Source organism: Galeopterus variegatus, unplaced genomic scaffold, assembly GCF_000696425.1.
Source record: "Galeopterus variegatus unplaced genomic scaffold, G_variegatus-3.0.2 Scaffold577, whole genome shotgun sequence".
NCBI classification, from domain to species: Eukaryota; Metazoa; Chordata; class Mammalia; order Dermoptera; family Cynocephalidae; genus Galeopterus; species Galeopterus variegatus.
Genome location: NW_007726688.1, coordinates 328533 through 355832, shown reverse-complemented (window position 1 = coordinate 355832; position 27300 = coordinate 328533). Strand labels below are relative to the sequence as shown.

The following is a 27300-nucleotide window of genomic DNA, read 5'->3' as shown; positions in this document are numbered from 1 at the left end:
TTTTAAAAAAAAAAAAAAAAAAAAAAAAAAAAAAAAAAAAAAAAAAAAAAAAAAAAAAAGAATGCATTGGGGAAGAGAAAATGGCTCCAGCAAAAATCCAAGTAAGAAATAAAGTTAGAGTAAGCTGTTGTAATTTAAGAGATGATGGTATTCTGAGCTCAAGCAGAGTCAAGTGGGATTTTTTTTTTAACTCTTCTCTAATTATGTTTGTTTAATTTTTTTTCTCCCCTTTTTACCACTGATAAGTTTCATATAGGTCTCTGTTATTGCACGTATTACACAATATTGCAACTATTTTTCATGCTTCTAGTCCTTACTAGTTCATAGTCATCTTGTGCCCCAGGTATAAATCTCAGTGCTCAGAAAGTGTAGGACAAATAAATGAATTAATGAACTCTTAAGCTGTTTGGTTAGGATGGGATGCATCTAAGTTGTTTTTCTTTTTAAATTTACCTGTCAGAATGTTTAAATATTCCAGTCTTAAATTAGGGGATGATCAATGGTTGTTCACAAAATATGTTAAGTGGTTCAGGTGATTGGCACAAAATGAAAAAATTTGCATGTTGATAGTGTCTGTAAAGGCATATTCCTCACATTTTAACTCCCTGAAGCATGTCTGTTCTGCTTTTTTCTTGGATAGTTCATTTGTGTGTTATTCCATTTTCTTCATCTTGGTTATCTTAATTAAATGAAAACATTTACAGAGTGGTAAAATGAACAAAACATAAGATTTGATATATAAATATAATGGAATAAAAAGTAGGCTTCTTGCAGACAGGAAAAAAAAAAGGTTTTAGTATTTTGTCCTGGAATTCTTACTCTGCTTAAAATGTTTCTTTGATTGCTCTTCTTATCATGGAGAACCCATAGGGATAACAGTTTGGTAAACCCTTATAATTTCAGAGCAAAGACTAGTAAAAAGACTTCTTTTGACTACAAGAAGTCTGAAAAGACAGGCAAGAGAAACATGTCTGAAATGTATTCTATAAATACAAAATATGTGTATATTTCTGTGGGTTCTTTAAGTACCTTCTAATGATCTTATTTTAGTCTCACTACAACCTAAGTAGATTATATTATATACTGTTTATCTCTGTTTGGTAGGTGATGAAGTGTGGTATTGTTTCTATTAGCAGTGTATTTTTCCTTATTTTTTTGTATCTGTGCATGATCTCTTGTAAAAGAATCTCTTCGTGAGATATTATTTGATATTAAAGATGGCTACTTCAAACTAATATTCAATGACCTTTTCTCCCTGCGATGGTTTTTAAAATGTAGAGTGTAAATTTCCCAGAACACTCAAAAGTCCATATTTTGAAGTGTGTGCAGTATTGGTACCATAGATAAGAATGTCAGTTACTTTGAGTTTGCAGCTAAAATGACAGAAGAATCTTTTCTAGTTGTTAATTTGACCTGTGGTTATATAGAAACCCCTTGGGATATAATTTAAAAGTCTGGCTAAGAGTATTGTGTTAGATTTGTGTAGGTGGCTGCTGTTGAGGCAAAACTTTGTATGTTATACTCAGGAACTGAGGAATTTGTTCCTTATTTCATCTAACATTGTATTGTCTGTAAATTCTGCACTCGGCTATTTATATCTTTGTGGACAGTGCCTACCATTAGATTATTTTTGCCACCACATGAATTGCTATGGCTAGGTGTGAAGAGCTGGGCTCCCTGTGGTCCAGTAGATTCCAAATGTTATTGTGCCATTATTTTGGGAAATTGGTGAAGGTGTAGATACCAGAGCCCCTCTTGAACAGTATATTTGACCCCCTGCAGTGAGGCCCAGGATCCTAAATTTCACTCAGTGAGCAAATTTTGAGTACCTACAATATATGTTAGGAACTCTTCTAGGTGATAGGAGTATGTCAATACCTTCTCCTTTGGAGCCTTCTCACCACTGTATGTGTGTGAGTGTGGGGGTCACTGCTGGGAGAAAGGCAATAACATAATATAACTTTTTATAAGTGAAAAAAAAACTCAGAATGAGTTTTTTGAGTCTAGTGTCTTTCACTTAGTGTTAGGTATTTAAGGTTTATTCATGCTGTTGCATGTATTTCTTTTTATTGCAGTGTAGTATTGTATTACATGACTCTACTGCACTTTGTTTATCCATTCACCAACTGATGGATATTTGCATTGTTCCTAGCTTTTGGCTATTTTGAGTAATATTGCTGTGAATGTTTGTATACATGTCTTTGTGTGGACATATGTTTTTATTTCTGTTGCATAGATATGTAGGAGTGGAATCACTGGCTAAGTGAATGTTTAACTTTTTAAGAAATTGCCAGTTTTCCAGAGTGGCTGTACCATTTAATATTCCCACCAGCAACATTTGAGGATTTCAATTTCTCCATATCCTTGACACTTGGTATTATCAATCTTTTCGAATATTGCCTGTTCTGTTGGATATGTAGTGGTATCTCTCTGTGTGTGGTATTGATTTGCATTTTCTTAATGACTAAGGATTTTGAAAATCTTTTCATGTGCTAATTGACCATATTTATATATTCGTTGGAGAAATGTCTATTTAGATTCTTTGCCTGTTTTTAAATTGTATTATTTGTCTATATATAAGGTCATTTTGAGAATCAAAGAAATTGACATTTGAAAGCGCCATGCAAATATTGCCTAATCACCTGATGGGTTTCCTGACTCCATAGTTTGACCTCCTCTACTCAATGAAGCATATTCCTGTGACAGTATCATGAAAGGGATTTAAGTAGTTGTTAGGGGTTAAATTATTGGAATCTTTAAGGTCTCAAGTCCTGAGATCAAATGATTTAGCAAATGTAAAGCACATATGACAGTGTCTGGCACATAATATGTGTTACGTAGGTGTTTATAATTATTAATCTATAGAATTTTTGCAGTTTCTGCTAATTTGGGTTGATAATAGTGTTTGGGTGTATCAATACTCTTAGTTTGTAAAATGTATGCACAAATAGCAAAATTTAAAATGCGAGCTAATATTTTATTTATGTCTAATTATTTATAAAAGGTTTGCCAGAAGCGGTAAGGGGGATTGCTTGGATAGAAGCAGATGTAGTTTCTTTAAAGATCTGGTTAAAGAAAATGAAGTTTAAATTAGCTGAAATTCAACAGGTTTTCTGCTGAAAAAGGTAAATAGACTACGACCACGATATTTGGTAGGAAGAGGTGAGGATGACCTCCATTTTGCATGCTGTGCCAAACTGACAAGAGAATTGGCTTAGAAAAAGTGTAGCCTGGCTGCCCCTGAGCTTTGATTAACATATGAATCATGGAATGAAAAGAGATGAAACCAAGCATTCAAAATGTGAAGGAAAGAAGGACAAATGGATTTCCTGCAGATTGGTTTAGTATTGTAGATACTCAAGTTTTGTAATACAGCTGAACTGATCTGGCTGATTATGACACTGAATCCAAGCTATGATGCTTGTTCTGCTGTGCAGAACACAGTGTTATACAAGTTGAAAGCTAACCACTTTTCTTATATTTCCTTGTTCTTCATTGATAAGGATGTTCATTGTGAGGAGTAAATGACCTTACATGAAATAAATGAAAACCCAGTGCACTGCCAGGCACGCTGCACTTGCTTAACCTGTATTAGTTACCTTTCTTCTCACTTCACTGCAAGCACAGTGATAGTTAAAACTTTATTCCTTCTCTCTTAATCCTTTGGAGAAGTTGTCAAACAGTTGCCTCAGTTAGTTTAATACTGCCTATCTTAGTTTGGGTTTCCTAGACAACAGAGCCTAGGAACTAATGATCTACCAGGGTACAATCCCAGTGTAGCAAGAGTGACAGAAAAATGAAACAAGGCAGAGAAGATGGGATGGCAAATATGGTATAGTGTGTGCAAGGCAACACTTATTGAATTATAAACAGGGCCTTATTGAATTGGAAAAATTACTAGGGATGTCTCTGGACAAGTAATATGGAAACACTCATTTTGGAATAGTATGTTGGAGAGAGGAAAGGGGAATAATTTATCTGTTCCTTCTTTCTATCTCTTATCTTCAATGGTCAGCATTTGCCCCCTGTCCTTTTGGGTTCTGCAACTTGGACCTCTTGACAGCTGCTGGGAAGCCAGATTCTGCAACCTGTGGAGCAGCTCTTCATTTGAGTCTAGAAATGGTGGGAAGTGTTAGGGCTTCTGTGAGTCTAGTTGGACCAAGTCTGGTGCCACGCTGTTGCAGCTCTTGTGCAGTGCCAGGAGCATGGCCCTCCCTCCTGGGGAGGCTGGAACAGCTGTCAGTGTTAGAAGGTGATGCAGGTAGGGCTGAGAGATCCCTGGAGTATCAAAAACTGGGTTCAATACATGGCAGGTTCTTTATAATGCTCTTTGTTCTGGAAACATTTTCCTTTCAAATTGTTAATACCTGTTTATATAAACATTTAGTATAGTTCCTTTATAGTATGTATTTTCTCACAATCTGAATTTTATTTTGCTCTCTCACCAGTGACAGCCAACACAGAAGGCTGAATTCTCCCAGCCCTTGAATGGGAGCAGTGCTGCAGATGCTCTCCACATAACGAGAGCACCAAATACCTCCGTTTCCTGAGCTGAGGGAGTTCTGCCAACTGGCATGTGTTTCACTTTGGCCTTTACACTGCCATTTATTTCACTTTGTTAAATATAAATGGTTGACAGAGGTGTAGAGGTTCTGGGTTTGCCACAGAGAAACAAAGGAATAATTCTTGGAATGTAAATGCAAGTGTTCCCATGAAAGATCCTTCAAGGAAATGCTGAGCAAAGCCAGAGTACCCTCCCTTATGTACAGCAGAAGGTATCGTGCACATCACTGCATTAGAGGACTGGTCAGCTGTTGTATGAACACAAGTTGGGAGAAATGATAGTTGAGGCATGCTGTGGCTGCAGGCAGCACGAAGAGCCAGACATATATGTACGTCACATTGTTCTCATCACTGTTCCATAAATGCACTATTAATTCTCAGTTCTAACTAATGATGCTCCTCCTTTGTTGGAAATATCCTTTTTTATCCCCAGGTCCTGCTGATTTTTCCTTTCCTACAGGATCTACTGTATCTAACCCCCTGGCTTGTGCTTTTGTGGTTATTTCCATCTTTACCAATCCCTGCTTTTGAAAAGATTGCAGTTTGTAGCATTTGATTTAGCCTTTACTTCATACACTTTTATAGATTTAATACATGTATTTACATACACACAGGTGTAACAGATTTGTTTCTCCAAATAGATTACAATTCCTCGTGAACCATAATTCATGTTTTCAACCTCCTCTGTATCCTCCACTAAATTTAGTGCAGGACTGATAGCAAGCCCTATGTAAAACCTATTCATATGGTATCTCTTATCAACTAAACTCTTTCTGAACTCAGGAACTGAAAAGAATTCTGATAATTTTTGAATGAATCCTTCAGTATCCAAACTTTTGCTATTTGCCATCTAAAACTTAACGGATCTGGAATTCCTTGCTGTTGGAACTCTCAGGAACCAAATAGATTTAGATAATATGGGATACTCGTCCTTCTGGATTCATGTTGTGTTTCAGTAATAGGATAAGCATGTTTTACACTGAGACTCTAGCTACAGCTTCTTCTCTTCCAACTCCAGTATAATAATTACACTCAATTATTATAATTGTAATTACTCAAGTGCTATTATTGTACTGTTACTACTATTGTGAGGGCTGTGGCCATGCAGGAAGTGTGACCTAGGGAATACTCATAGGTTTTGGAATAAGACATGCACTAGCTTGAATTCTGGCTCTCTGTGGCATGTAATTCTCTATGTATTACCTTTTTCACCTGTAAAATTGTAAAAACAATATCTACTTCTTAGGATTCTTATTCAGAATAAAAACAATGTACGTAAAGTGACTGGCATATGTAGTACGCACTTGGTTGTTGTTTTCTCCGTCAGTGCTATTAATCATCTCATTCAATCCTGACAAACATGTTTTCCTCTTCTTTAAAGCAACCAGTCTGCTAGTTTTTACTGAATGACTTCTGTAGGTTAGACACTAAAACAATCTGACTTTACACATGATCATCTTGTTGGTACTCTTTTTGATGGAGTAACCTATGGTATAACCTAAATGAAATTTATACCATAATTTTGTGGTGGAGCAAGGTTTAGATCTTGGGTCTTCTTTGTCATTAATTTTTTTTTTCTTTTTAAATAAACTTTAGTCTCATAAATAAAGACTACCTTTATGAAAAGAAAATCTAATATCCAACAATCCTTCTAGTCTCTACTTTTCCTCATAAACTTGAGTCTTTCATCTCTTTCTTAGCATATATTGAGTGCTATTTTCTGATTAAATCAGAACTTTCTCCTTCTACTAAGAATTCTTATTTAAGTCATTCACTTATGTGAAAATGTATTAGGAATGATCTGAACACCCATACTTTGTAAAGGATATACAGAGAGTGGATTGAACAACTGGGAGAGAGCCCGGGTAGTTTTTTGTTGTTTCAAATAGTTTCCACAGTCTTACCTCTCCCATTCTCCTAAGAACCTGCCAGGTGGAAAGCATAGCACTAGAAATAGGAGGTTGTGTTGTGAGGCTGCCACATGGAAAAGGAATCAGAATACCCAACCGAGAATTTAAAAGGGGGTTTTTATTGGCGGCCAGCGACTGTTTCTCAAGAAAGTCTCAGAAGAGAGCAGCCCTGACTTGAAGTTTAGGGGTTTTTTTAAAGGCACATTTTTACATTAGTCACACAGTTATAATTATCAAATAGTCACACACTTATAGCTATCATATAGTCACACACATACACACATACCCTCCTGGTGTAAGGAGGGGGGTTGGGGAGGCCTAGTGCAAGCTGATAACAGAAGCTGAAACAAGCCTGTTAATCACTCAGGGGCCGCTTGGGTGGGGAACATCAAACAAAATTCAAACTTCTCTAAGTGCAGGCTAATATTTAGCTTTTAACTTCTATCAAGGGGGGCTAAAGTGCCGAGGAGGATTTTTAAACAATAACATTTTTTAAGCAATTCAAACACTATTTAAACTTAATTAATCTACCTTGTCACACAGCAAGCAGTTTCCCAGAAGTGAATTGCATATGTTATGAAAGTGGGGGTCACCGTATCTCAGTTGGATGTATGGGAGAAGAGATGTGAAGAGATGAATTTGACATGTGTTTCAGTCCCCTAACTCACAATTTGGTTGGAAGTATATGTGGGAGAGAGACAAATATACCAAATGAAGGTAAGGTGTGTAGTACAGGTAGACAGTGTATGGGGGAGAAGAGGAACGTGTTAAGCTCTCACATCCCAAATTGCATGACATCCCCATAGAGCTAGGGGCCAAGGGAAAGGCTGCAGCGTGGGAACCACATATAAATCTTCAGAGTATGTAGTCTTGAATGAGAACTGAATTAAATTATTTAAACTGCTGTGAATTAAAATTTTAATGGATTTCCATCTTCATTACAATAGATGTCTCAGAAAAAGTAACTTAGGCTTTAAGAGAATAATGGGTAGGGATGTACTGGAAATACATTGCTCTTAGCAGAGGGTGGTCATTCTCACAGTTAGCTCCATGATGTTGGCCTGCCCTGGAGGTTAATGGAAAAGACACCTGATTATGGTACATGTGTCATACCTCCCAAGTTCTTTCATGTTTTAAATTACTTCCAAATATTATTTGGCTTTTGGAGTTTCTGCACTGGTGGCAATGGCAAGCAGATCCTAGTGAAAATAGATCCGTGGGGAGCCCATACTTTAGTTGCCAATTAGGGCATCCAGCTAGTGTACCAAAGGGTGCATTATTTATCAATTTGTGTCACACATGGCTCCTTTGCAGGCTGTGTTATGGATGATACAATATTGTCCTTTATTGATGTCTAGCTCTTGAGTGGACAAAGCAAATTCCTGTATGTTAGAGTTGCATGAAAATCATTACATGAACTGTGAAACATTAGGCACTTATACATTATTATTTTGTTAGCTGTTTTTCTTTGTTCTTGGACTTTCAGGAGACATCTATGTTTTTAATGAATGAATATAAAATAGCGAAATATTGAGTAAATATTAATCTGTATGATAGATTTTCTTCTTTGAAGTTATTTTTGGAAAAAATGAGGAAAATGAACTGATGAAAAGTTCTCAGTTCTAACAAACTCTAAAGCACACATGTGCTAATGCAAAATTTACATTTTAAGATGTGCTACCTTAACAAATTAGTTTAAAAATCCCCAAGTTTTATAATTCAAAGAATTCTTAACTGCATTTACAAATTTCTATTAGAAAATGCATTATTTCAGTGAAGTTTCAGTATGTTTTTTAACTCCTACTATTATCTTGTAACAAATGGTTATACAAAACAGAGAATTAGCATAGTGAGTCACAATCCAAATTAGCCAGTAGTTTAGTTGGAATTGTGTTTAAAGCCATTCTCTGTGCCTCTATACAAATCTATATATTAAGCTTAGAAATTCCTTGTCAGTTTTATAAGCATGTGTAAATTAGGATATAGGTTTGGCTGCTTTAACAGAGATCTGAAACAACAATTGCTTAAATAAGATAGAATATGATAGCCCTGAGCTAGCAAGGAGTCTTCACAGCATTGGGGGCCCAGCTCCTTCTACCTTGTTGCTTTGCTGTTCCTAGGATACTGATCTCATGTGCGTGGATGGAAACCAACATGTTTATATCCCAGCAGGAAGGAGAACAAGGAGGAAATGCTCCTTTCTTTTAAGGGACTGGTCTAGAAGTAATACACATTACTTTTTTTGCAGGCTTTTAGTTGGAACTCAGTCATATCACCTCATGGAGTACGAAAAGAGATTAGGAGATGTAGGTTGCCATATACCTAGCTAAAATTCCTATTACTATGGAAGAAGGAGCACATGGATTTTGGGAGAAACATCTCGCAGTTTCTGCCATGTGCACTGTATTTCCTATCCATGAAAGATATCCACTCCCTCACCAAATCTCAGCCATATCATGGTTTATTTTACCTGGACAATGGAATGTCAATTCTCTCTCCCAAGTTTTGATGTGGCTTCTTGTGGTTGGCACATCCGATCTGAAAGTCTGCTATCTGCTACAATACAATGGTAAAGTAGGAGCAGGGTAATATATTCCATAAACAGCGGTAGAGGAGAAGCAGGATAAGACACTCCCATTTGGAGAATGGGAAAATAGAAAACCCAACAGTCACTGGTCCTTAGTAACTGTCAAATCCTGTGTGTAATAATCATGGAGATTTTTATCCTGGCAATAGAAAAAGGTCTTTGTTAGTGCTTCTGGCAAGCTCACTCTGCTGCCCTCGGGGAGGAAATCACTTGTTCTCCATGGTTCCTGGTTTTGTCCTTTGGGAGGTTCATTATTGTCTATTATTCTCCATGGCCGGATCTAAAGTGGGCATTGGAAAGTATACTGTTTTCTTGGGGATAGATAGCTTTCAAAGCCGACTTCCTGCTGGTGCAGGTAATGGAGCCTAAGGGGTTGTCTTTGAGTTGAACAATCACTGGATTTTACAGTCCAGGCTTGTGTCTGTGTGTGTGTGTGTGTGTAAGTACTACATCCTTCTCTCACAAATTCATTGGGCTTTCTGCCTATTTGTGCTGATTAGCTCCAAGTAACCACAGACAAATACAGTTTTTTTCCTTCCAGCTAAAAGTGCTAGATTTTAATTGTTGGACTTTGTACTCTGCACATTCCCCAGTTTCTTAATCAAAGACAGCTACCTTGAGGCATAGGTGAGAAGGTAATACCTTTAATATCTAATTAATTAATGGGCTGGCTCCCATTGTCTGGCCTGGAACTGTTGGAGTCCCAGGATTATATCAGTTTAGGCTGTGTCTTTTGAACCTCCTTTTTAAATTGTGTTAGCATGGAATATAGAAGAATCAGGCCTTTGAATCCTATGATGCCTCACTTTGCCAGGCACACAATTTACATTTCAAGCTATACTCATATGTGGTATGAGCTTTCCTCAGTAGAGCTGAATTTCTTTCCTTGTGCGCAGCACCATTCCTCACAAAACCAGTTACATTTGCCTCTTAGGTCTAATTTTGCAGGTTTAATAATTTTACAGCATATATTTTTATCCCAATATCTAATTCTTAATGATTTATTTAAAACTGGATATCACCAAGTAAAGAGGGTTCTACAGTTTCGTTCCCAAATACTTAATTTGTCCCAATCATATAATTTCTCATTAATGCCAACCATTCTCTTGCCATTAACATAACCTCCAGTAAATGATGTTTACCAACTTACATTAGGCTGCAGCTCATATTTAGTCATGAGCGGTGCTTTTGGAACATATGTTGGTGTGGTCAATTTATCACAAGGGGATAATTTTAAATTGTCCAATTTACTCGGATCCTCTGTGGGAATGTTTAGTTCAATGACTGTATAATTATTTGTGTTATTTTTATAATCTTTTGGGAATTCAGAGAACTGCCATGCTAACCAAAATATCGAAAGAGGGCAAAAGCCACAAAGCCGAGGCAGGCAGCCCTTCTGGTTGCAGCAAGTGCTCGTAGCTGCGGCTTTGCGAGCAGCTCTCCCTCCAGCGGCTTTGCCAGCTCGGAGAGGGCAGCCCAAGCTGGCTCCTTTAGGATCCTGCCATGGCGTGGACCACGCCAGTGCACCCCTTCACTCTGCATTCTAGTCACTAAGAAGGGAGGAAAAAAGGGGAAGGCTCATCCTTTCCTTTTTAAGACTCTGCTGTTGACATTGACCAAAACTTGGCCATATGACCACAGCTAGCTGAAAGGAGTCTTAAAATGTGCAGGTGTCCAAATAGAAATGTTATTAATAACAAAAATTTTTAATCAGGAAAAAGTAGAGAATGGATTTTGAAGTACCATTAGCAATTTATACCATAAAACATAGGATACACATTTGGATCTTAAAGAATAAGAACAAAACCAACACACCAAAACCAACCAAACATTTAGAAAACCTTTATCACCACACTGAAAATTAATAATTGGATAGGATAATTGTCAAGGACAACACTCTAGGCATCAACACCTTACTGTATGATATATAAATTTAATTGCTTTTGTAACAGTTTAGTCTGCAGCTTGATTTTCAGTGATTACAGTGAATTTGCTCATGTGCATTTCATTTGAAATTGTGTACTTATAATTTCTTCATCTGTAAGTATTTTTCCCTCATTAATATTTAATGAGGTTAATAAACAGAGAAGACCCCAAATAGTATTGAGTCTGAAGCTTTTCCAACAAAGTTCCCCTAACTGCAGTGAGAGAAAATGTGCAATGTACTCTCAAACTAAAAATTTCTTTGAGTCAAGTCTTATCTAAAAAATAGTGTAAAATTTGTATTCTACTTAGTTTTGTATACACATTCTATAAATATATTTGTTTTTAATATAAAATGTTTAAGTTACTTATTAATTTTACCAAATGTAAAGTTGACACTCCAGGAAGATGTACAGTATTTTTTTCTGTGTCTTTCTTTCACATTGATGCATACTTCTTTGGGTATGCATGAAATAGTTGAGAAGACTGGGTAGCTGGGTTTATAAAACTCACCTTATATATTTTATTCACATTCATTAACACCCAGTGATGAAATTAAAAGGTATCTGATATGGCTATGGCTACTGGTGACATGTTTTTAAGGGCTATCTCATTCCTTATTCTCTCTCCCTTTTCCTATAATATTAGTGGTTGCCTCCTCCGCCCACTGCCTTTGCATAACTGATTCCTCATCCTTCAAGTCTTTGACCAAAAGGCACATTTTCTGAGAAAGAACTTTCTTGACTATGGCAGACAGGCTGTCAGGTGACACCAAATGATTTCTGCCTCTTGGTGTTCCTTACTTTGTGTAATCTCTTTGGCTGGAGTCAGGTAGTACCTGTAACTTGCTTCTAATTAGTAGAATATAGCAAAGGTGATGGGATATCACCCCCATGATTGCGCCATGTAACATGAGACTAGATCTTAGCAGACCGGAGTAAGAGATTCTCCTGGTGGTTTTGAAGGAATGAGCTGCCACATTGTGACAGGGCCACATGGCTAGGACCTGAGGGCTGTATCGAGGAACTGAGAGCTGGTCATTTGTTAGTAAGAAAACAAGGACCTCAGTTCAGAACTGCAAGCAACTAAAATCTGCCAACTTGCATGAGCTTGGAAGACAACCCTGAGTTCCAGCTGAGAATGCCATCCAGCTGTTGCCTTGATTTCAGCCTGACTTTGAGACTTTGAGCTGAGGCCCCAATTATGCTATGCCTGGACTTCAAACTTATAGAAACTGTGAGATAATAAATGCATGTTGTCCTATGTCCCAAGTTTTTAGTAATTTGTTACACAGTAGTAGAAAATGGATATAGTTGTTAGAGTCCTCTTCTACTTGAGGGGGAAAAAAAATTCACTTTCCACATCCTACTTCCCTTCCTGTGTGGCTGCTAATATTTGGAGTGTCCTTGTCCAAGGGTGGTAGAGTGGGGGATACAATTGGGAATCAGGGATACAATTGGGAATCAAGTCCACAGGTGTCAGCTTCTTTCTTGAGCTTTCTTGTCTGAGCTCATTCTGTGAACTACTGATTTAAATACTGTAGTTGTGTGAGGCTGCTTGACTTGGCAATGTCTAGAAACCTAAGTCATTATGAAAGGCACATAAATAAAATTCTATTATATCTGTACAGGTGATGTAAGATAGCTCTTTTAAGACAATAGATGTAAAAATCGTTATTAGGATTTACTTAAAGTGAAAAATACTTTATTAGTTAAACAACAATCACAATAAAAGCACATGCTTCTTTGGTTGATGCATTTTACATTTCATTTCTTTTTCCCCCAAAGCTGCCTATTCAAGAGCCCTCTGAAATATCATCTTCTCCCTCCCTGTCATGGCTATACTTCTTCCCTCTTTTTACTTGGGCTGATGTCTTCCTTCTACTTTACCTTAAGGCTTTGAAGCTCAGAGTGCAGCATCAGCATCACCTGCAGTTTATTAGTAATGCAGATTCTCAGCTGCCATCCAGACCCTCAAGCTCAGAATTTGTATTTTTATAAGCTCTCCATGGAATTCATACATACATTAAAGTTTGGGAAGTTCTGCTCTAAGCCTCTTTTGTGCTGTTTAATAATATATCATGGTGAATTACATTTGTTTTTTTATTTGCCTCATCTTCTGTATTAAATGATAAATTCCCAGGTGTCAGGAACTTAAGGTTTATTCTTTATTTCTCTTACAGTGCATAGCATGGTACCTTACGTGTAGGGGCACAATAAATTATTTGTTAAGTTGAATCGATTCTAGGAGGATTTCTTCCTATTTTCTGGAAATGTTAAATTCTTATAATTAGCCTCAAATGTCTGTTATTTAGGACATAATTTTGTTGATAGCAGGAAGCTTCATAATCTGCTTGTAGACATTAGACTTTTGCCAGAAAGGGGAAGCTAATGGCTTAGACAGCTTGCTGTGGTTCAAAGATCTCTAATGACATTTTAATTCTATTTCTAACATTCAGAATGTACACATGCAGTTCCTAACTCTTTTAGTATCCGTGCTAATGGATGACATTTATCTATTTCCTCTGACCTTCAATTCAAGGAGAGTATTAAGTGCATTCTGTGCATTTATCAAAGACACTTTGTTCTCTAATGTTTCTCTAGTACATTCATGCTCTAAAATGTCTGAGAGAGAAAGCCAGCTTTCCTAAATAACTTTTCACTTACCTCTGTTCCTAAAGGTAACAGACCAAATTAAACTGGTGAGAATTGTATGGGGAATGCTGTTTGCATTCTCCATTCTTGATACCTCGTGAAATAATGTAAATCTCCATGAATGTTATTCAGCTGATTTTCTAAAATGCAGTCTGTAAAAAGTGAAGCAGATGTATGGAAATTTAACTGTTAAAAAGGTAATTTCATTCCACATGCCGTTGTATGGTGTATGTACTGCATGTGTGTTTAGAAAAATATGGTTTATTAATGGTTTATTTTGGGGGACTTCTAAAATTATTATTTAAAAGATCTATTTGTATCTTAAGTCTTATTGAGACTCTTTTATGGTCATTTCTGCCTCATGGTGCTTAGCAAGCATGACAGTAAAAGACAGCAGAGTTGTTTCACAGAGTGAATCCAAATACAGTATAAAAATAATCTAAAAAATACTAAGTCTGCTGAATGTTAAAAATGTCCAATTGGAGTAATGTCTTTTTTTTTTAATTAAATACATGGTGACCTGGGAAGATAAGAGACATTGCAGCCTTGTTCTCTCAAACATGATTCTAATTGTTCTTAGAATAATTACAATTTGAAGTTTTTAGAATTTTAGAGCTGGTGCTTAAGGGAATCTTAGGATCATTTACTATATCTCTTACCATATGCAGGAATTCCTCTATGACAATGTTTTTCAAAACCCTAAATTATTTCTTCTTAAAAGAAAATCCTACAAATGAGTAAGCAACTAGATCTGCTATGCTTTAAGAGAGTTGATGAAAGACAGATTCTCCACCTCCCACCTCTGAGCCCCCAACTTGAGGTATCTTCAGGCAGAGGAACTGGAAATCAAGGTGTAGAGCTAGAGCTGGGGTCTGGAGATCACAGACCCCTGGAGCCTGTTCACAAACCCTTCACTTGCAGGTCTACGAGCTAGGTAATTGGACAAAACGGTCCTTGGAGCCTTGGCTGAAGTAGGAATAGTCTTTATTCAGCACACACAACATTAAGAGCTAGGCAGTATACAGAGAAACTCAAAAACCCCACTGCTACCGGGCAAAGTCCAAAGAAAAACTGAGCAGCTGCCAGCATAGTAAACATGCTCTATTTTTAGACGAGAGCTCTGCTGCCAGCTTCTGCTTCACAAACTGAAGAACACACAATAGCAATTAACTAGAAAGATACCTGGGTGCGTATGCTCACTAACTCCACCCACACAGAACTTATTTACAAGAAATGTGCTGCTCAACCCCCAACCAGACCTGAGCTGAGGGAGCCTGACTAAATTATCCTATTTTCCCCACACAAGGAAAGGTAACTTTTTTACAAAGTTGGATAAGACCAGATGTATTAATTGAAACAGTCTCCAGATACTTAATTTTAAAAGATGGTTGCTGCTCTGGGTAATTATTATAAACTGTGGATGTGATGAAGCTACTTACTGCTGATGATGCAGAGGCTTGGTTTTCATATGCCTGGTCTCAGAGGAGCCCTGAGATTTCATGGAGGAGACTTGGGGGCTGTTGGGGGTGGTGAGCCTGGTGTCGAGAAATCTCTGGGGCACCTCCAATAGGAGTAACCTCATTTTGATATTTTTTATTTATTGGGCCTCAGGACTAAGATTGTGTTTTGTAGGAATAGTGGCATTATTTGTGTGTTTTGGGGGGCCCTAGGTCTGCTTCCAAAATAAAGTATAAACATTACTGCTCACCACTGCTTCTAGAGTTTGGTGCTGGGCTGACACTGTGTTAGAATCTCTTGGGGAGCTAATTGAAAATATAGATTCTGGGCTTCACCTCTGGAAATTCTAATTTGATAGGTCTGGGATGGGGTTTGGGAATATGAATTAAAAACAAAACAAACACTTTGAATTTACCAGGTGATTCTCCCATGCAGCCAGGTTTGAGAACTTCTACTACCCTTCATCTGTTATCAGTAGCCACTGTGGAAACCCCCCACCTCCTAAGGCAAGCAATGTTTTTTTGATGGGTTGTTTAAAAGCTTTTTCCTCATTTTGAGCTGCAATGTACATCTCTGTAACTTGACTGAATCCTTTGTTATGAGTATAACATGAGTGGGCTGATCATACATCTCACTTTACCTAGGTAATCCTAATTTCTGACTGTTATCTTGGAATGATTATTAATAGTAGCCCCTTTACTTTCAAAAGTATCCTGGTGTGGACAATAGATTATAGGATCAGTCTAACTATGACCCATGTTTTTAGGACCAGACTTTATAGGAAGCCGTAGGGCATGTATTAGTTTCCTGTTGCTGCTGTAACAAATTACCATAAATTTAGTGGCTTAAAAACACACACAAACGTATTATTGTGTAGTTCTGGAGGTCAATGATTTGGCAGGGCTGCATTTCTTCTGGAGGCTCTGGGGAGAATCTCTTTTTCTGCTGCTTGCATTTTTTGGCTTTTGGCTCCTTCCATCTTTACAACCAACAATGGCTGGTCAGGTCTTTCTCATACTCATACTGTTTAACTTTGACATGACTCTGCTGTAGCAAATCTCCCTCTGCCTTCCTTTTATAAGGACACTTGTGATTACATTGAGTCACCTGGATAATCTCAAGATCTTTAATCACATCTACAGAGTCACTTTTAGCATGTAAGGTAACATATTTACTTGTTTCTGGGATTTGGGGCCATTATTTAGCCAGTCACAGGGTATAACTTATTCCATTTCCCTGTCATTGTACTTTATAGCAATGGCTGTTATCAGAAGAAAAGTATCTCATCCTTCTAGTAGAAAATATAGACAGAAACAGAAATGTGCGAACTCAGACTAGCTGATTGTCGAAGAAACAGAGAGAATATAAAAGTTATTATAACTACTGTCTTATAATTTTTTCTGACTTGAAGGACCAGAGAATATTATACTTGGAGGGAAACCATGCTTCTAATTTGAGTTAATTGTTTTTCTTTATACTTGTCAGCATTTATTTTTATTTTAGGACATATAGAAAATGTAGGCTATTGTCAAACATTTGATTCGAGGATTCTGAAATCAAAAAATTAAGCTTAAAGAAAGATAGAGATTTGTAACAGAAGTATCTTTCTGTATTAGTTTTCTGTTGCTGTGTAACAAATCATCACAAATTTAGCCACTTAAACACCACATATTTATTACACCTCAGTTTCCATGGATCAGGAGTCAGGTCTTTTAGCTGGACCCTTTGCTCAGGTCTCATGAGGCTGCAATCAAGGTGTCACTTGGTGCTGCGTTTCTCATCTGGGGCTCACTGTCTTTTCTAAGCTCATACTGGTTGTTGGCAGAATTTGGTTCCTTGTGGTTGTATGACTGAGGTCTCCATTTCCTTGCTATCTATTGTCTGGGGACCACTCTTAGTTCCTGAAGGTATTGGTTAAGAATTGGCTGCCTGATAGGAACTGTGGCCTTTGTAGAAAGACACAGCCCACCCTGACCTCATTCCTCTCCTACCCTGCAGTGTCCTACTGGTGTCTCTCATTGCTGAGTCTCACCAAAAGCCCGAGAGCAAGGGAGCCCATTATTGCAGCGCATGAAAGTCAGTCTCCCAGAGGCATGGGTGAATCTGGAGGAGGAAACTAAAAAATATTTGGGAGCAATTTCTAGTATGCCTTTTGGGTGCCTTTTGGTAGCATCTTTCATCTTGTGGAGATCAGGGTGCTCATTTTAGAAGATAATGTCTTAGCTAGGATGCCTAATTAAGTGGTGTCCTAACATTCATAAAACATCCCTAAATTCTAGCAACTATTAGGCTGGTGCTTGTGCCCCAAAGGACTATGTCATAACCAGGGAACAAATGCAGTTCAAGTATCTTTGTCTTTGTTTTGCTTGAACCAACTTTCTCTCCTCTCAGTCTGGAAAATTCTAATCACCCTCCAAAACCCAGGTCAGATAAAATTCCCTATGTGCAGTTTTTCCTGTTCCTCCCTCATTCCCTTTGGGCTAATCGTTATTGCATTTCTCCTTTGTATATAATATTCCTGATAACAGCAACAACAAAAAAATCTGCTCTGATCAGGTCACTATAGCCTTGGGAGATCTGAGATGTCAGTAGTCATGTTCATATGCCCTGGAAAACATTATCATAAGACCATCTTTACTTAGAAACAAAGGTGATGGCACCAGAAAATCATAATATAACCTCAAATGCTTTTTGTAACCCTTACCCTAGATCCCTGCATGTAAGATGTAACCTAATAACAATCCCGAATCTGTACGTCATGTAAAACTAATAGAAAAACTGAAGTGATTAGAGAGGGGCTGTTCTCTGTCTCCCTTTGATTCTTCCCCCTTCTTGTGATTATAAAATGCTAAGCCTTGCTAGCCCCCTTGGAGTGCATTTCTCAGGGCGACCTGACTATGAATCTCCCTGGTTGCAATTGTCATATTGGCTCAATAAATCCTATACTTTAGCCTCAGTTTCTTTTAGGTCAACATTTCATTGGGCGAATATTTAATTTTCTTCTAGCTCCCCACCCCACCCCATGGCTATACTTCTTAAGTTTTTTGTTTTTGTTTTAAAAATTTTTGCCTGACACACTGCTGTTTGTCATTAAGTAGATCCTCAACAGGGATTTGTTGACTAAATGAGGTTTTCTGAGGGCTTTGGGTTATAGATATGGCATCATGTGCAGCCACCAGCAACAACAAAACTTTTATGAGCACTTTGGAAAGTAGGTGGGTGGCTCATGTCATCACTTAAAGTACTCCCTTCCCTCACTCAGTTTTTTGGGGTAGAAGCTTTCTGTTTCTGAGAGAGAGGCTAAAGGAGAAAGCTCCATAGTTTCCAAAAGGACTAATTACAGTGATGCAGAAGATTCAACTTTTCTCTCAATCTAGAATGTAGGTACTTTCTTCTTTGTCAGGCTATGTGCACTACTTCAATGTAGTTTTCTGAACATCTGGTGTTCAACAGAGGGAGTGATAAAATCCAACCCTGGAAAGATACCAGTTTCCTCACTTAAGAGAGAACTTCTCTCAATGTGCTGTATCCTTAGAAGAACCATGGGGATAAAAAGGGAGGAGACATGGAGTGGAAGTCAGAAGAAGGTATAGCAGTCTTCCCTTATCCACAGGGAATATGTTCCAAGACTGCCAGTAGATGCCTGAAATTGCAGATAGTACTGAACCCTCTATGTGCTATGTTTTTTCCTATACATACATACCTGTGATAAAGTTTAATTTATAAATGAGGCACACTAAGAGATTAACAACAACTAATAATAAAATAGGACAATTATAATAATATGCTGTAATAAAAGTTTTGTGAGTGTGGTTTCTCTCACTCTCTTTCAAAATATCCTGTTGTACTGTAGTCAACTTCATTTAACCTTGGTTGACTGTGGGTAACTGAAACCATGGAAAGCAAAACCGTGAATAAGGTGGGACTGCTATAATGCTGCATCATCCTGTTTCTCCTGCTTCCTTTCGCTACTCAGCCACTGTGGAACTGCACTTGAAGGAGCTAAGTCTTTGTTTTTCCGGGTGATGATGCTAATCAGAGACTGAGTAGCTTAGTCTAGGGTTGTAGCTCCAAATGTTTAGCTATATACATTATATTAAACATTTTAATTGAAACTTATGAATACTTTTTCATGTTATTGGGTAAGAATAAACTTGAGCCAGGTGGACCACAACAGATAAGGCTAATTACATAGCTAATTGTGGAGATTAGGATAAGATTTCTGGATAGTTTTGAAAAGTGGCTCATCATCAGTGGATTAAAATATGAGGTTCTCCTCTCTATCTCTGTCATTTACAGAAGTGTGTACTTACTGGTCCCTGGAACACACTCCTGTATGCTTTCAGGTTCTTAGGCTTTTTAGTGAATTAATAATCTCTTTAATGGAATTACTGAGATGTGTTTTTTTTCTGGAATGTCTTGAAGAAATACCTTTTTTCCTATCAACCATCGTTGTAATTAGTAAAAGGTGGAAGATTTATACCACCTGAAGAGAAACCAGAGTATCATCATTGAAATTAAAGATCCATTTAGGGGAGAGGAATTTTTTTGGTAGACCTGAGTTACCCATTATTTAGGCAGTGTCTGAGCTCTTAGGAAACAAGTCAGCAAGGCCACAAATGGTCTAACTATTTCCTATGGTGTGTCAGAACTCTTTTCTAGAACAGAAGGTGGAGGGTTAAAGTAGGGCAGATGCTTCTTTGATGTGGTGTCTTCTGACTGGAATGAACTAAAGGAGGATCAAAAAAGGGACCAGAAACCCAAGGTGCTCAGCTGTTATGACAACGTGATAGCTGTCCTAATTTTTAGGAAACGGAAGGGAGGAAATTAGTAAGATATAATTAACATTAAGAAATCAAATTGAACACTAGTAAATAGTACCCAATATAATGATCATCCAGAACTCTAACAAATGGAATAAAGAAAGGCAAAGGGTCTGTACAGGGGATAGATTTGTTGGTGTAGGAGGAACAAAGGTGTTAAGGTGCCAAGTGAGCTAGTTACAGATAGGAGTAAGTAAAAGAACCACACAAAGTGGGAATCAGGTCAGATTATTGAGTAAACTAGAGAACTGCCATAATCACATGGGGATGAGATCAGAATAACTCAAGCAAAAGAAGAACAGACAGTTTACAAAGACATTTAGGTAATGGAAAAATTTGTCACATCTATGAAACCATAGATTAAGGACAATAGTACGAGTACTTCCTAACAGGACAAAAATCAGCAATGGCAAAAGAATGCAAAAAGGAAGACCTTTTGTGTGTTATTCATCTTCTCTTTGTGGGAAAAATAACTTGCCCAATAAATTAGCAAATGAAAGTCTTGTCTCTTGTGATGCTTTTTAATAAAATGGAGAACAGAAGAATAGGAGAGGTGAGGGTATAAGAGAATGTCTGAAAAGTACTGTACAAATGACATGCGTTTAAAAATATAGTTTTGATTCCTTGGACTAGATTATTGAGTGATGTTATTGTTACTCTTATAATTCAGGAAAAAATGGGTACCTGCACAAGTAGTGGGAGATTATAAATTATAATGGCATGGGCTTAAGTCAACATTCCTTCAGTAGCTACAAATCATTGATTAGTCATTTGTCAACATTTTAGTCAGTAGCATTTAATTCAATTTAATTCAGTATAAGGGCCAATTGTACCACAACAATTGAATCCACCTTTCTAAGCAAACCTGTTACTCAGGAAGTTAGATCCATTATTTAATGAATGAAATTTCCTTACTGCTTATTTGAAGACAGAAAAAAATGATAATAATACTGAAAGAATAAAAATTCGCATTTTGGTTCCTGTTGTATGCTATACTGATATGAATAACAGGATAAATGAGACTCGATTATTCATTACTATGAAAAGGTTAATTAGGGGATTATGACTTTTCTTTGCAAATGGAGATGTAACTAATATTCATTTTTATTATCTTTGCACAACAATATATGTATGTATATTTGTATGCATATGTACACATTTCTAGGTAATGTTCACTGTTGTATTATTTCTATTCCTGACATAGTTTTTTTACATTTAATTTTCCTAAACGCTCAGGGCATTCAGAGTGTGTTTTAAAAAATATAGCAATAATTTGGGGAGCCAAAGAGTAAATCATGCATTCTTTAACATGGTGGGGAGCCCAAATCGAGATGTTAGGGTGCCTTATGAGAGAATTGACTTGGAGAATTTTTAAGTGGTGCTATAACAACAACAGAAGCAGCAACACTTTGTAGGTACACAGGTTTTCATTGCCACATAGTTTCTCATTCGTTCAAGATACTATGATGTGGATGTGTAGTCATAATATTTTATAGAAATTTTATAGACAAGGAAATTGAGGCTGAGAGAGTGACTTGCCAAGGTCACAGTTAGTATGTATAAGACCTGTGAAGGGTTCGAGATTTTACTCTATTTACAAACTAGCAAGTTAGACTGTTCCTGTTTCAAGAATGGTGGCAGAAGACACAAGATTCTTGAGTTGGAGGCTAAGGACTTTTATTACTCACAGTACAAGAAACATAGTGAGCTTCCTGTTAATTGAACTGATTCCCTATTCCCTCTCACTCCAACCAGGGAGTTGCCGGTGTACCTATTATATGGATGTGTGCAAGCAGTGAGGACATTGAGAAACATGAAGCTTGTGGGTTCATTACTTTTTTTGTAAGCAGGAGCAAGCCAGCTCTTTGTCAGGTGGAAGATGTTACCTCATCCTTAAAGGTTGCTTGCTGCAAACACAATCTTGAGGAATGATCTGTGAAAAGGCAGTCACAGTCTTGCATTCTTGACATACCCAGCAAGAATGTGTAGAATGCTTAACTCCCATGGTGGATTGCCTCTTGATGGCAGTGTGTGGCAGAACTGAAGTGTAAACTCAGTTTTGCTGAGCTTTGTTACTACAACTCTAACTGAAAAGGTAGCAAGTATAAACCTTTCCCCCAAAATATATTTATCTTTTCATTTTTCTGTTCTATCCAAGACATCTTGAAACTAGTCCTTTGACTTATTTGATATATTCAGTTACTAAAACCAATTTTGGTTATTACGAAGACAAAGAATGGAAAGCAGGGCCCAATTTGAGGAAGCTTGCTAGATTCAGTCTCAGATTCTCCTCTAATCTTCACCAGCTATTGCCACTTCAAGGAGCCATAATAATGTTTTCATAAATGAAGTCCCTTATCACTATGGCCACAGCAACATTTGCTACAAAAGCTGGAGGATACATTAGGAACCATGAAGAAATAAGGAGCAACTGGTATAACTAATGGTGGGTATAGTGTGTGGCAGGGAAAAAAAAAAGTAGTGTATTGCTACCTTTTTTTTGTATTGAAATGTAATTGGTTAAAAAAAATTTTTTTTATTGAAACATATCTGTGGGGTACTGTGCTGAATATCAATATATTGCAACCTTTTCAAAGCCAATATAGAAAACTTTCATTTTACTTGAAAGATTAATTTAAATAGAATTTGAACTTGGAAAGAATCTTAGGAGTATTAAATTCATGTTCCTCATTTTATAGATTAAAAAATTGAGATGTAGAATGGTTAAATGCTTGTTTAAGAACAAGTTTCTAGTGATAAGAGTAAAGTGATGTTAGTTAGATTATTGTGATTATCATATGTGAGTACTATGTTAAATCCATGGGAATGAAGTGATGTGTAGTTATTGTGTTTGGTATTGTAAGTAATCTAGAAATGACTTAATGTATACAGGAGTATGTGTGTAGGTTATATGCAAATACTATACCTTATTATATTAGGAACTTGAGTATCTGTGGGTTTTGGTGTGTGTGGGGTGGTGGTCCTAGAACCAATTACCCTCAGATACCGAGGGACAACTGATAATGTAATTATACGTAGATAATATATAATTATCTATATATTACACATGTATAATTATAGATAATTTATCATTATATACTACATGTCTCGATAATTATAGGTAAATGTTGTTGGTAGCCTTTTATTATATAATATTGCTATGTAATATTAGAATATTTTATCCTGAATACTTATGACATAAATTTTATGCATAATTGTTTTCTTTAAAAAACAGTTTCAAATGTATGTAGTTATATGATTATACATTTCAAAAAGCCTGCAATGCTTTGTTATTTCTGAGTGTTAATGTTAACCAAAATGTTAACATTGATGATTTCTTAGTGTTGGGATTAGATGAGTGTGTTTAATGTTCTTATTTTTTACATAAAGAAAGAAGGTATTTCAAAATATTCAGAGTTGTAAATTCTGGATTCTTTTTTCAGTTTTCTCTTTTCCAGAAGTATTGGTATACTTTGTCTGTACATAATCTCATATTAGATTTGAAATTGAGGTGTGCAGCTGGGTAAATTTCAAACTTCACATTATAAAGCAATTGAATTGGCTTGGATTGGGACTTCATCTGAGAATTCTTGACTCAAGTAGAAAATTTAGGGATTTGGAGTATTTAAAATACTAATTTCTGAAGGAGAATTGAAAAGGCGAATTTATCCCTAACCTTTGAAGTGTAGTCAGCTTCGAATTATCTGCACGTGTGGAAGACTGCCACCACCCAGCTGGGAATTTCTCTGACCTGCTGGGACTGCACGTGTAGAAGACTGCCACCACCCAGCTGGGAATTTCTCTGACCTACTGGGAAACTGTCATTGCCTGGATCCAGTAGAAAAGGGTTCTGCCAATCCAGTTGGCCTTTAAAACCACTCTCTCGCCTGCCCATGCAGATGGATGGAATTGGGCATCATCCAGGTTTCAAACTGAATCCTCCTTGCCATTAGCAAAGATAATAATCAGATGAGTAGAGGTTAGGAGATTAAGTTAAAGACATTCTGAGTGACATTGACCTTCTAACATTGACTGCTACATCTGCAATAATTCAAATGGCACCTAGTTTCTCTTTATATTGAAATGAAATTAAAAGTATTGTAATAGCCAAATTAGCCTATGGTTATAAATCATTTACTTAAATTAATGAGGCACTGATTTCAAACGGTAGCCAAGTGTTCGTCTTCATTTAGAGAATTGTGTTTATTTTTGTCTGTTTTATTACATGGGATTTGTTAAGCTTCACAGAGTGTGTATAGCAACCATAAAACTGGTGAAAAGCAGAGACCTGGTGTTAAAAAGGTAGCTTTCAGGAGAGAGAACAGCCTGAGCTGAGATGTGACTTTATGGTGGAATGCAAAGAGTTTGTGGGAGCTTCCAAAATAAGTGATATCTAAACACAGATTGAAAACGAGATGTTCTGGCTGGTAAATGAGTTGGGGATTAAGAGGGTGGAGAAGAGTGTTCAGGAAAAGGGAGCAATGTATTTGAAGCCATAGAAGCAAGAGAGAGCATAGGTTGTTAGTGAAACTGATTAAAATAAACAAACTAGTGTTATAACACCAAGGGTTCAGATTCCCATACAGGCCAGACAAAACAAACAAACAAACAAAAATGAAAAACCAGCAACAGCAATAACAACAAAAAAATCAAACAAACCATCACCACTACCACCAACAAAAATTCTTTAATGCAAAGGTGGAGCGTGGTAAAAACAGAGGGACTTAGGGATGTATGTATAACAGTATGTAAATATTGTTTCCCTCTTTCCCTTTTTTATAATATAGTGTCCTACTGTTAAATAGTGTTAGATATAAAGGTAATCTTGAAGTTATAGTTTTCCTCCGCAGGTGAAACTGGAGCTTTGAGAAAAGACCATGTCATATCTATGGAGTGAAAAAAAGTCATAGAACCCCAGTCTCCAATGGCCACTCCATTGCTTTTTCCACAGTACCTAGCCAGCTCCACATTGATTATTACATTCCATTCCAAAGCTTGAGACTTTATAAAAGAAAAGCACCAGCATCACAGAGGAAAGCAAATAATTGCATAAATAAATATAGTCTTTACTCAACACATTTTTTGGAGTACAGAATTCTACTTTAATAACTGGGACTATAGAAATTCACTCCCTTCTCAAAATTGTCTTTCCTACCCTCTATTGACCTTTCATCTTGATGAACTGGAAAGAATGAAAAGTCGAGAGATATGGACTTAGACTTAGCTTTATAGCTAATAAATAGATGAACTTTTTCTACTGCTGTAGACCTGACCTGAGGTTGTTTTTTATTTTTTTTTAATATTTTTTTTAATCTCAAAAAATAAGGATGTGGTGCCAGATTCCTTTAAAAACCATTACTTGATCTATCTTCATCATTTTATATTTTCAATCCCTGGCTGTCTTTTCTTCCTTAAACTTTTTTCCTTTCTCTGTGGCAGGTAGGAATCTCTTTAAAAATCTAGATACAATAAGTCAGTTGTGTGTAGGTCCAGGATGCACCTACACACTACTGAGTGAGCAGAATAGGGCCAAATTTCAGCTCGTTCTGTTATGAACATATCACCAAATTTACCTTCCTTCTTTGAAAATAGGCCTTAAAAAAAACAAAAACAGAGCAACAACAACAAAAAGCTTAGCATATAATTTTAAAAAAAATGAAAACAGGACTTGAAATTAGGAAGAGAAGACAGAACAGGAAAGTATTGGAGTTTGGAGTAGGTGGAGGTAGATGTGGGATAGGTGTAGTGCTGTGGTCTTCTAAATGGAGGACAACTCATGATAATTCACTGGGTTTTGGAGGGAGAATATTAGAACTCTTTGTATTTTTAATTTCTTGCTTTACAAAATTCCTCTTTTGTATCTCAATATATGACAAATCAATATAGTAGTACATGCATATCATTTGTAAATGAATAAGTATATGAGGGTATTTCAAAAAGTTCATGGAAAAAATTGAATTAATAGATGATACAAATCTTTCCATGAACTTTTTGAAGTACTCTTGTATATTGTGAGAATATGACTAAAACATGTAAAAGTATCAGAAGGTAATAGTCAAGTAAGTTTGAAAACTGGTGAAGAATTTGTGGTAAAGGCAAGTCAAGGACATCAGGGCATCAAGATAAGTATTATGTGCTTAATTTTTCATTTTTGCATATCATCATTACTGGAAATAAAGAGAAGAAATCTAAAACAAAAATAACAACAAACAGCATTTTGGTAGTAGAATTTATTTGACTGAGTATCTAACTCTTGCAGAGTTGAGGAAAAGTATTCACCTGGATAAATATTTAATTTTAAATTGAATTTTACTTGTGTTAATGATTTTTGGGGATTGCTAAGTAATTCATTAGGATTTTTAAGTCATCTCATATACTGAAATAGATTCAGTATAATTCAATTTATTTAAACTTTTCAAATGAAGGAGCAGCAGGTGATTTTATGTTATTGTTTTTAAAAAGGTTTGGCCAAGAAATTTTAAATCCTATTTCTTGATTTTTTTCCCATTTATTGTATTTTATTTTTTTTTCTGATTATTTCTCACAGAATAAGACCACAGCTTGCCAAAGAAAGGATTGAAGGATGCCATATTTGTACATCTGTCACACCAGGAGAGCCTCAGGTCTTCCTAGGGAAAGATAAAGCTTTTACTTTTGATTATGTATTTGACATTGAATCCCAACAAGAGCAGATCTACACTCAATGTATAGAAAAACTGATTGAAGGTTGTTTTGAAGGATACAATGCCACAGTTTTTGCATATGGACAAGTAAGTACCATATTACCATATTATTTTCATAGGAGTTGTAACTTTTTTTTTTTTTTTTTTTTTGAGACCGGCCGCACCGCGCTCAGCCAGTGAGCACTGTGAGCGCACCGGTCATCCCTATATAGGATCCGAACCCGAGGCGGGAGCACTTCCGCGCTCCCAGCGCCACACCCTCCTGAGTACGCCATGGGCTCGGCCCAGGAGTTGTAACTTTTTAGAAATGTTAATTCAGTTCCACTTCCATTTTTGTTTCTTCAGGTTATGTTAAGGTTAAACACTAATTTTTCTCTACTCTTTTGTTCAGACTGGAGCTGGCAAAACATACACGATGGGAACAGGATTTGATGTTAACATCATTGAGGAAGAACAGGGTATTATTTCTCGTGCTGTTAAACACCTTTTCAAGAATATTGAAGAAAAAAAACACACAGCAATTAAAAATGGGCTTCCTCCTCCAGATTTTAAAGTGAATGCCCAATTCTTAGAGGTAATAATCTAACTGTATCATTAGTTTCCTTTAAATTTTGTCCTTAGATCATAAGCCCTTATGATTTTATGCCCTTGGCTTCCAGTACAGTGCCTTGCATATAGTACACAATAAATATTGTTTGA

The 27300-nt window shown here is 36.7% G+C and overlaps 1 protein-coding gene across 11 annotated transcripts in view; it reads left to right on the top strand.

Moving 5' to 3' along the window:
* The window catches only part of KIF21A (kinesin family member 21A), a 141369-nt gene that overhangs the window by 44051 nt on the left and 70018 nt on the right, over window positions 1-27300 (top strand). For all 11 annotated transcript variants that reach the window (XM_008570167.1, XM_008570171.1, XM_008570166.1 and 8 more), the window contains exons 2-3: window positions 26466-26688; window positions 26993-27175. In XM_008570167.1, the coding sequence (XP_008568389.1) occupies window positions 26466-26688; window positions 26993-27175 (406 nt within the window). The remainder of the gene's footprint in view (window positions 1-26465; window positions 26689-26992; window positions 27176-27300) is intronic.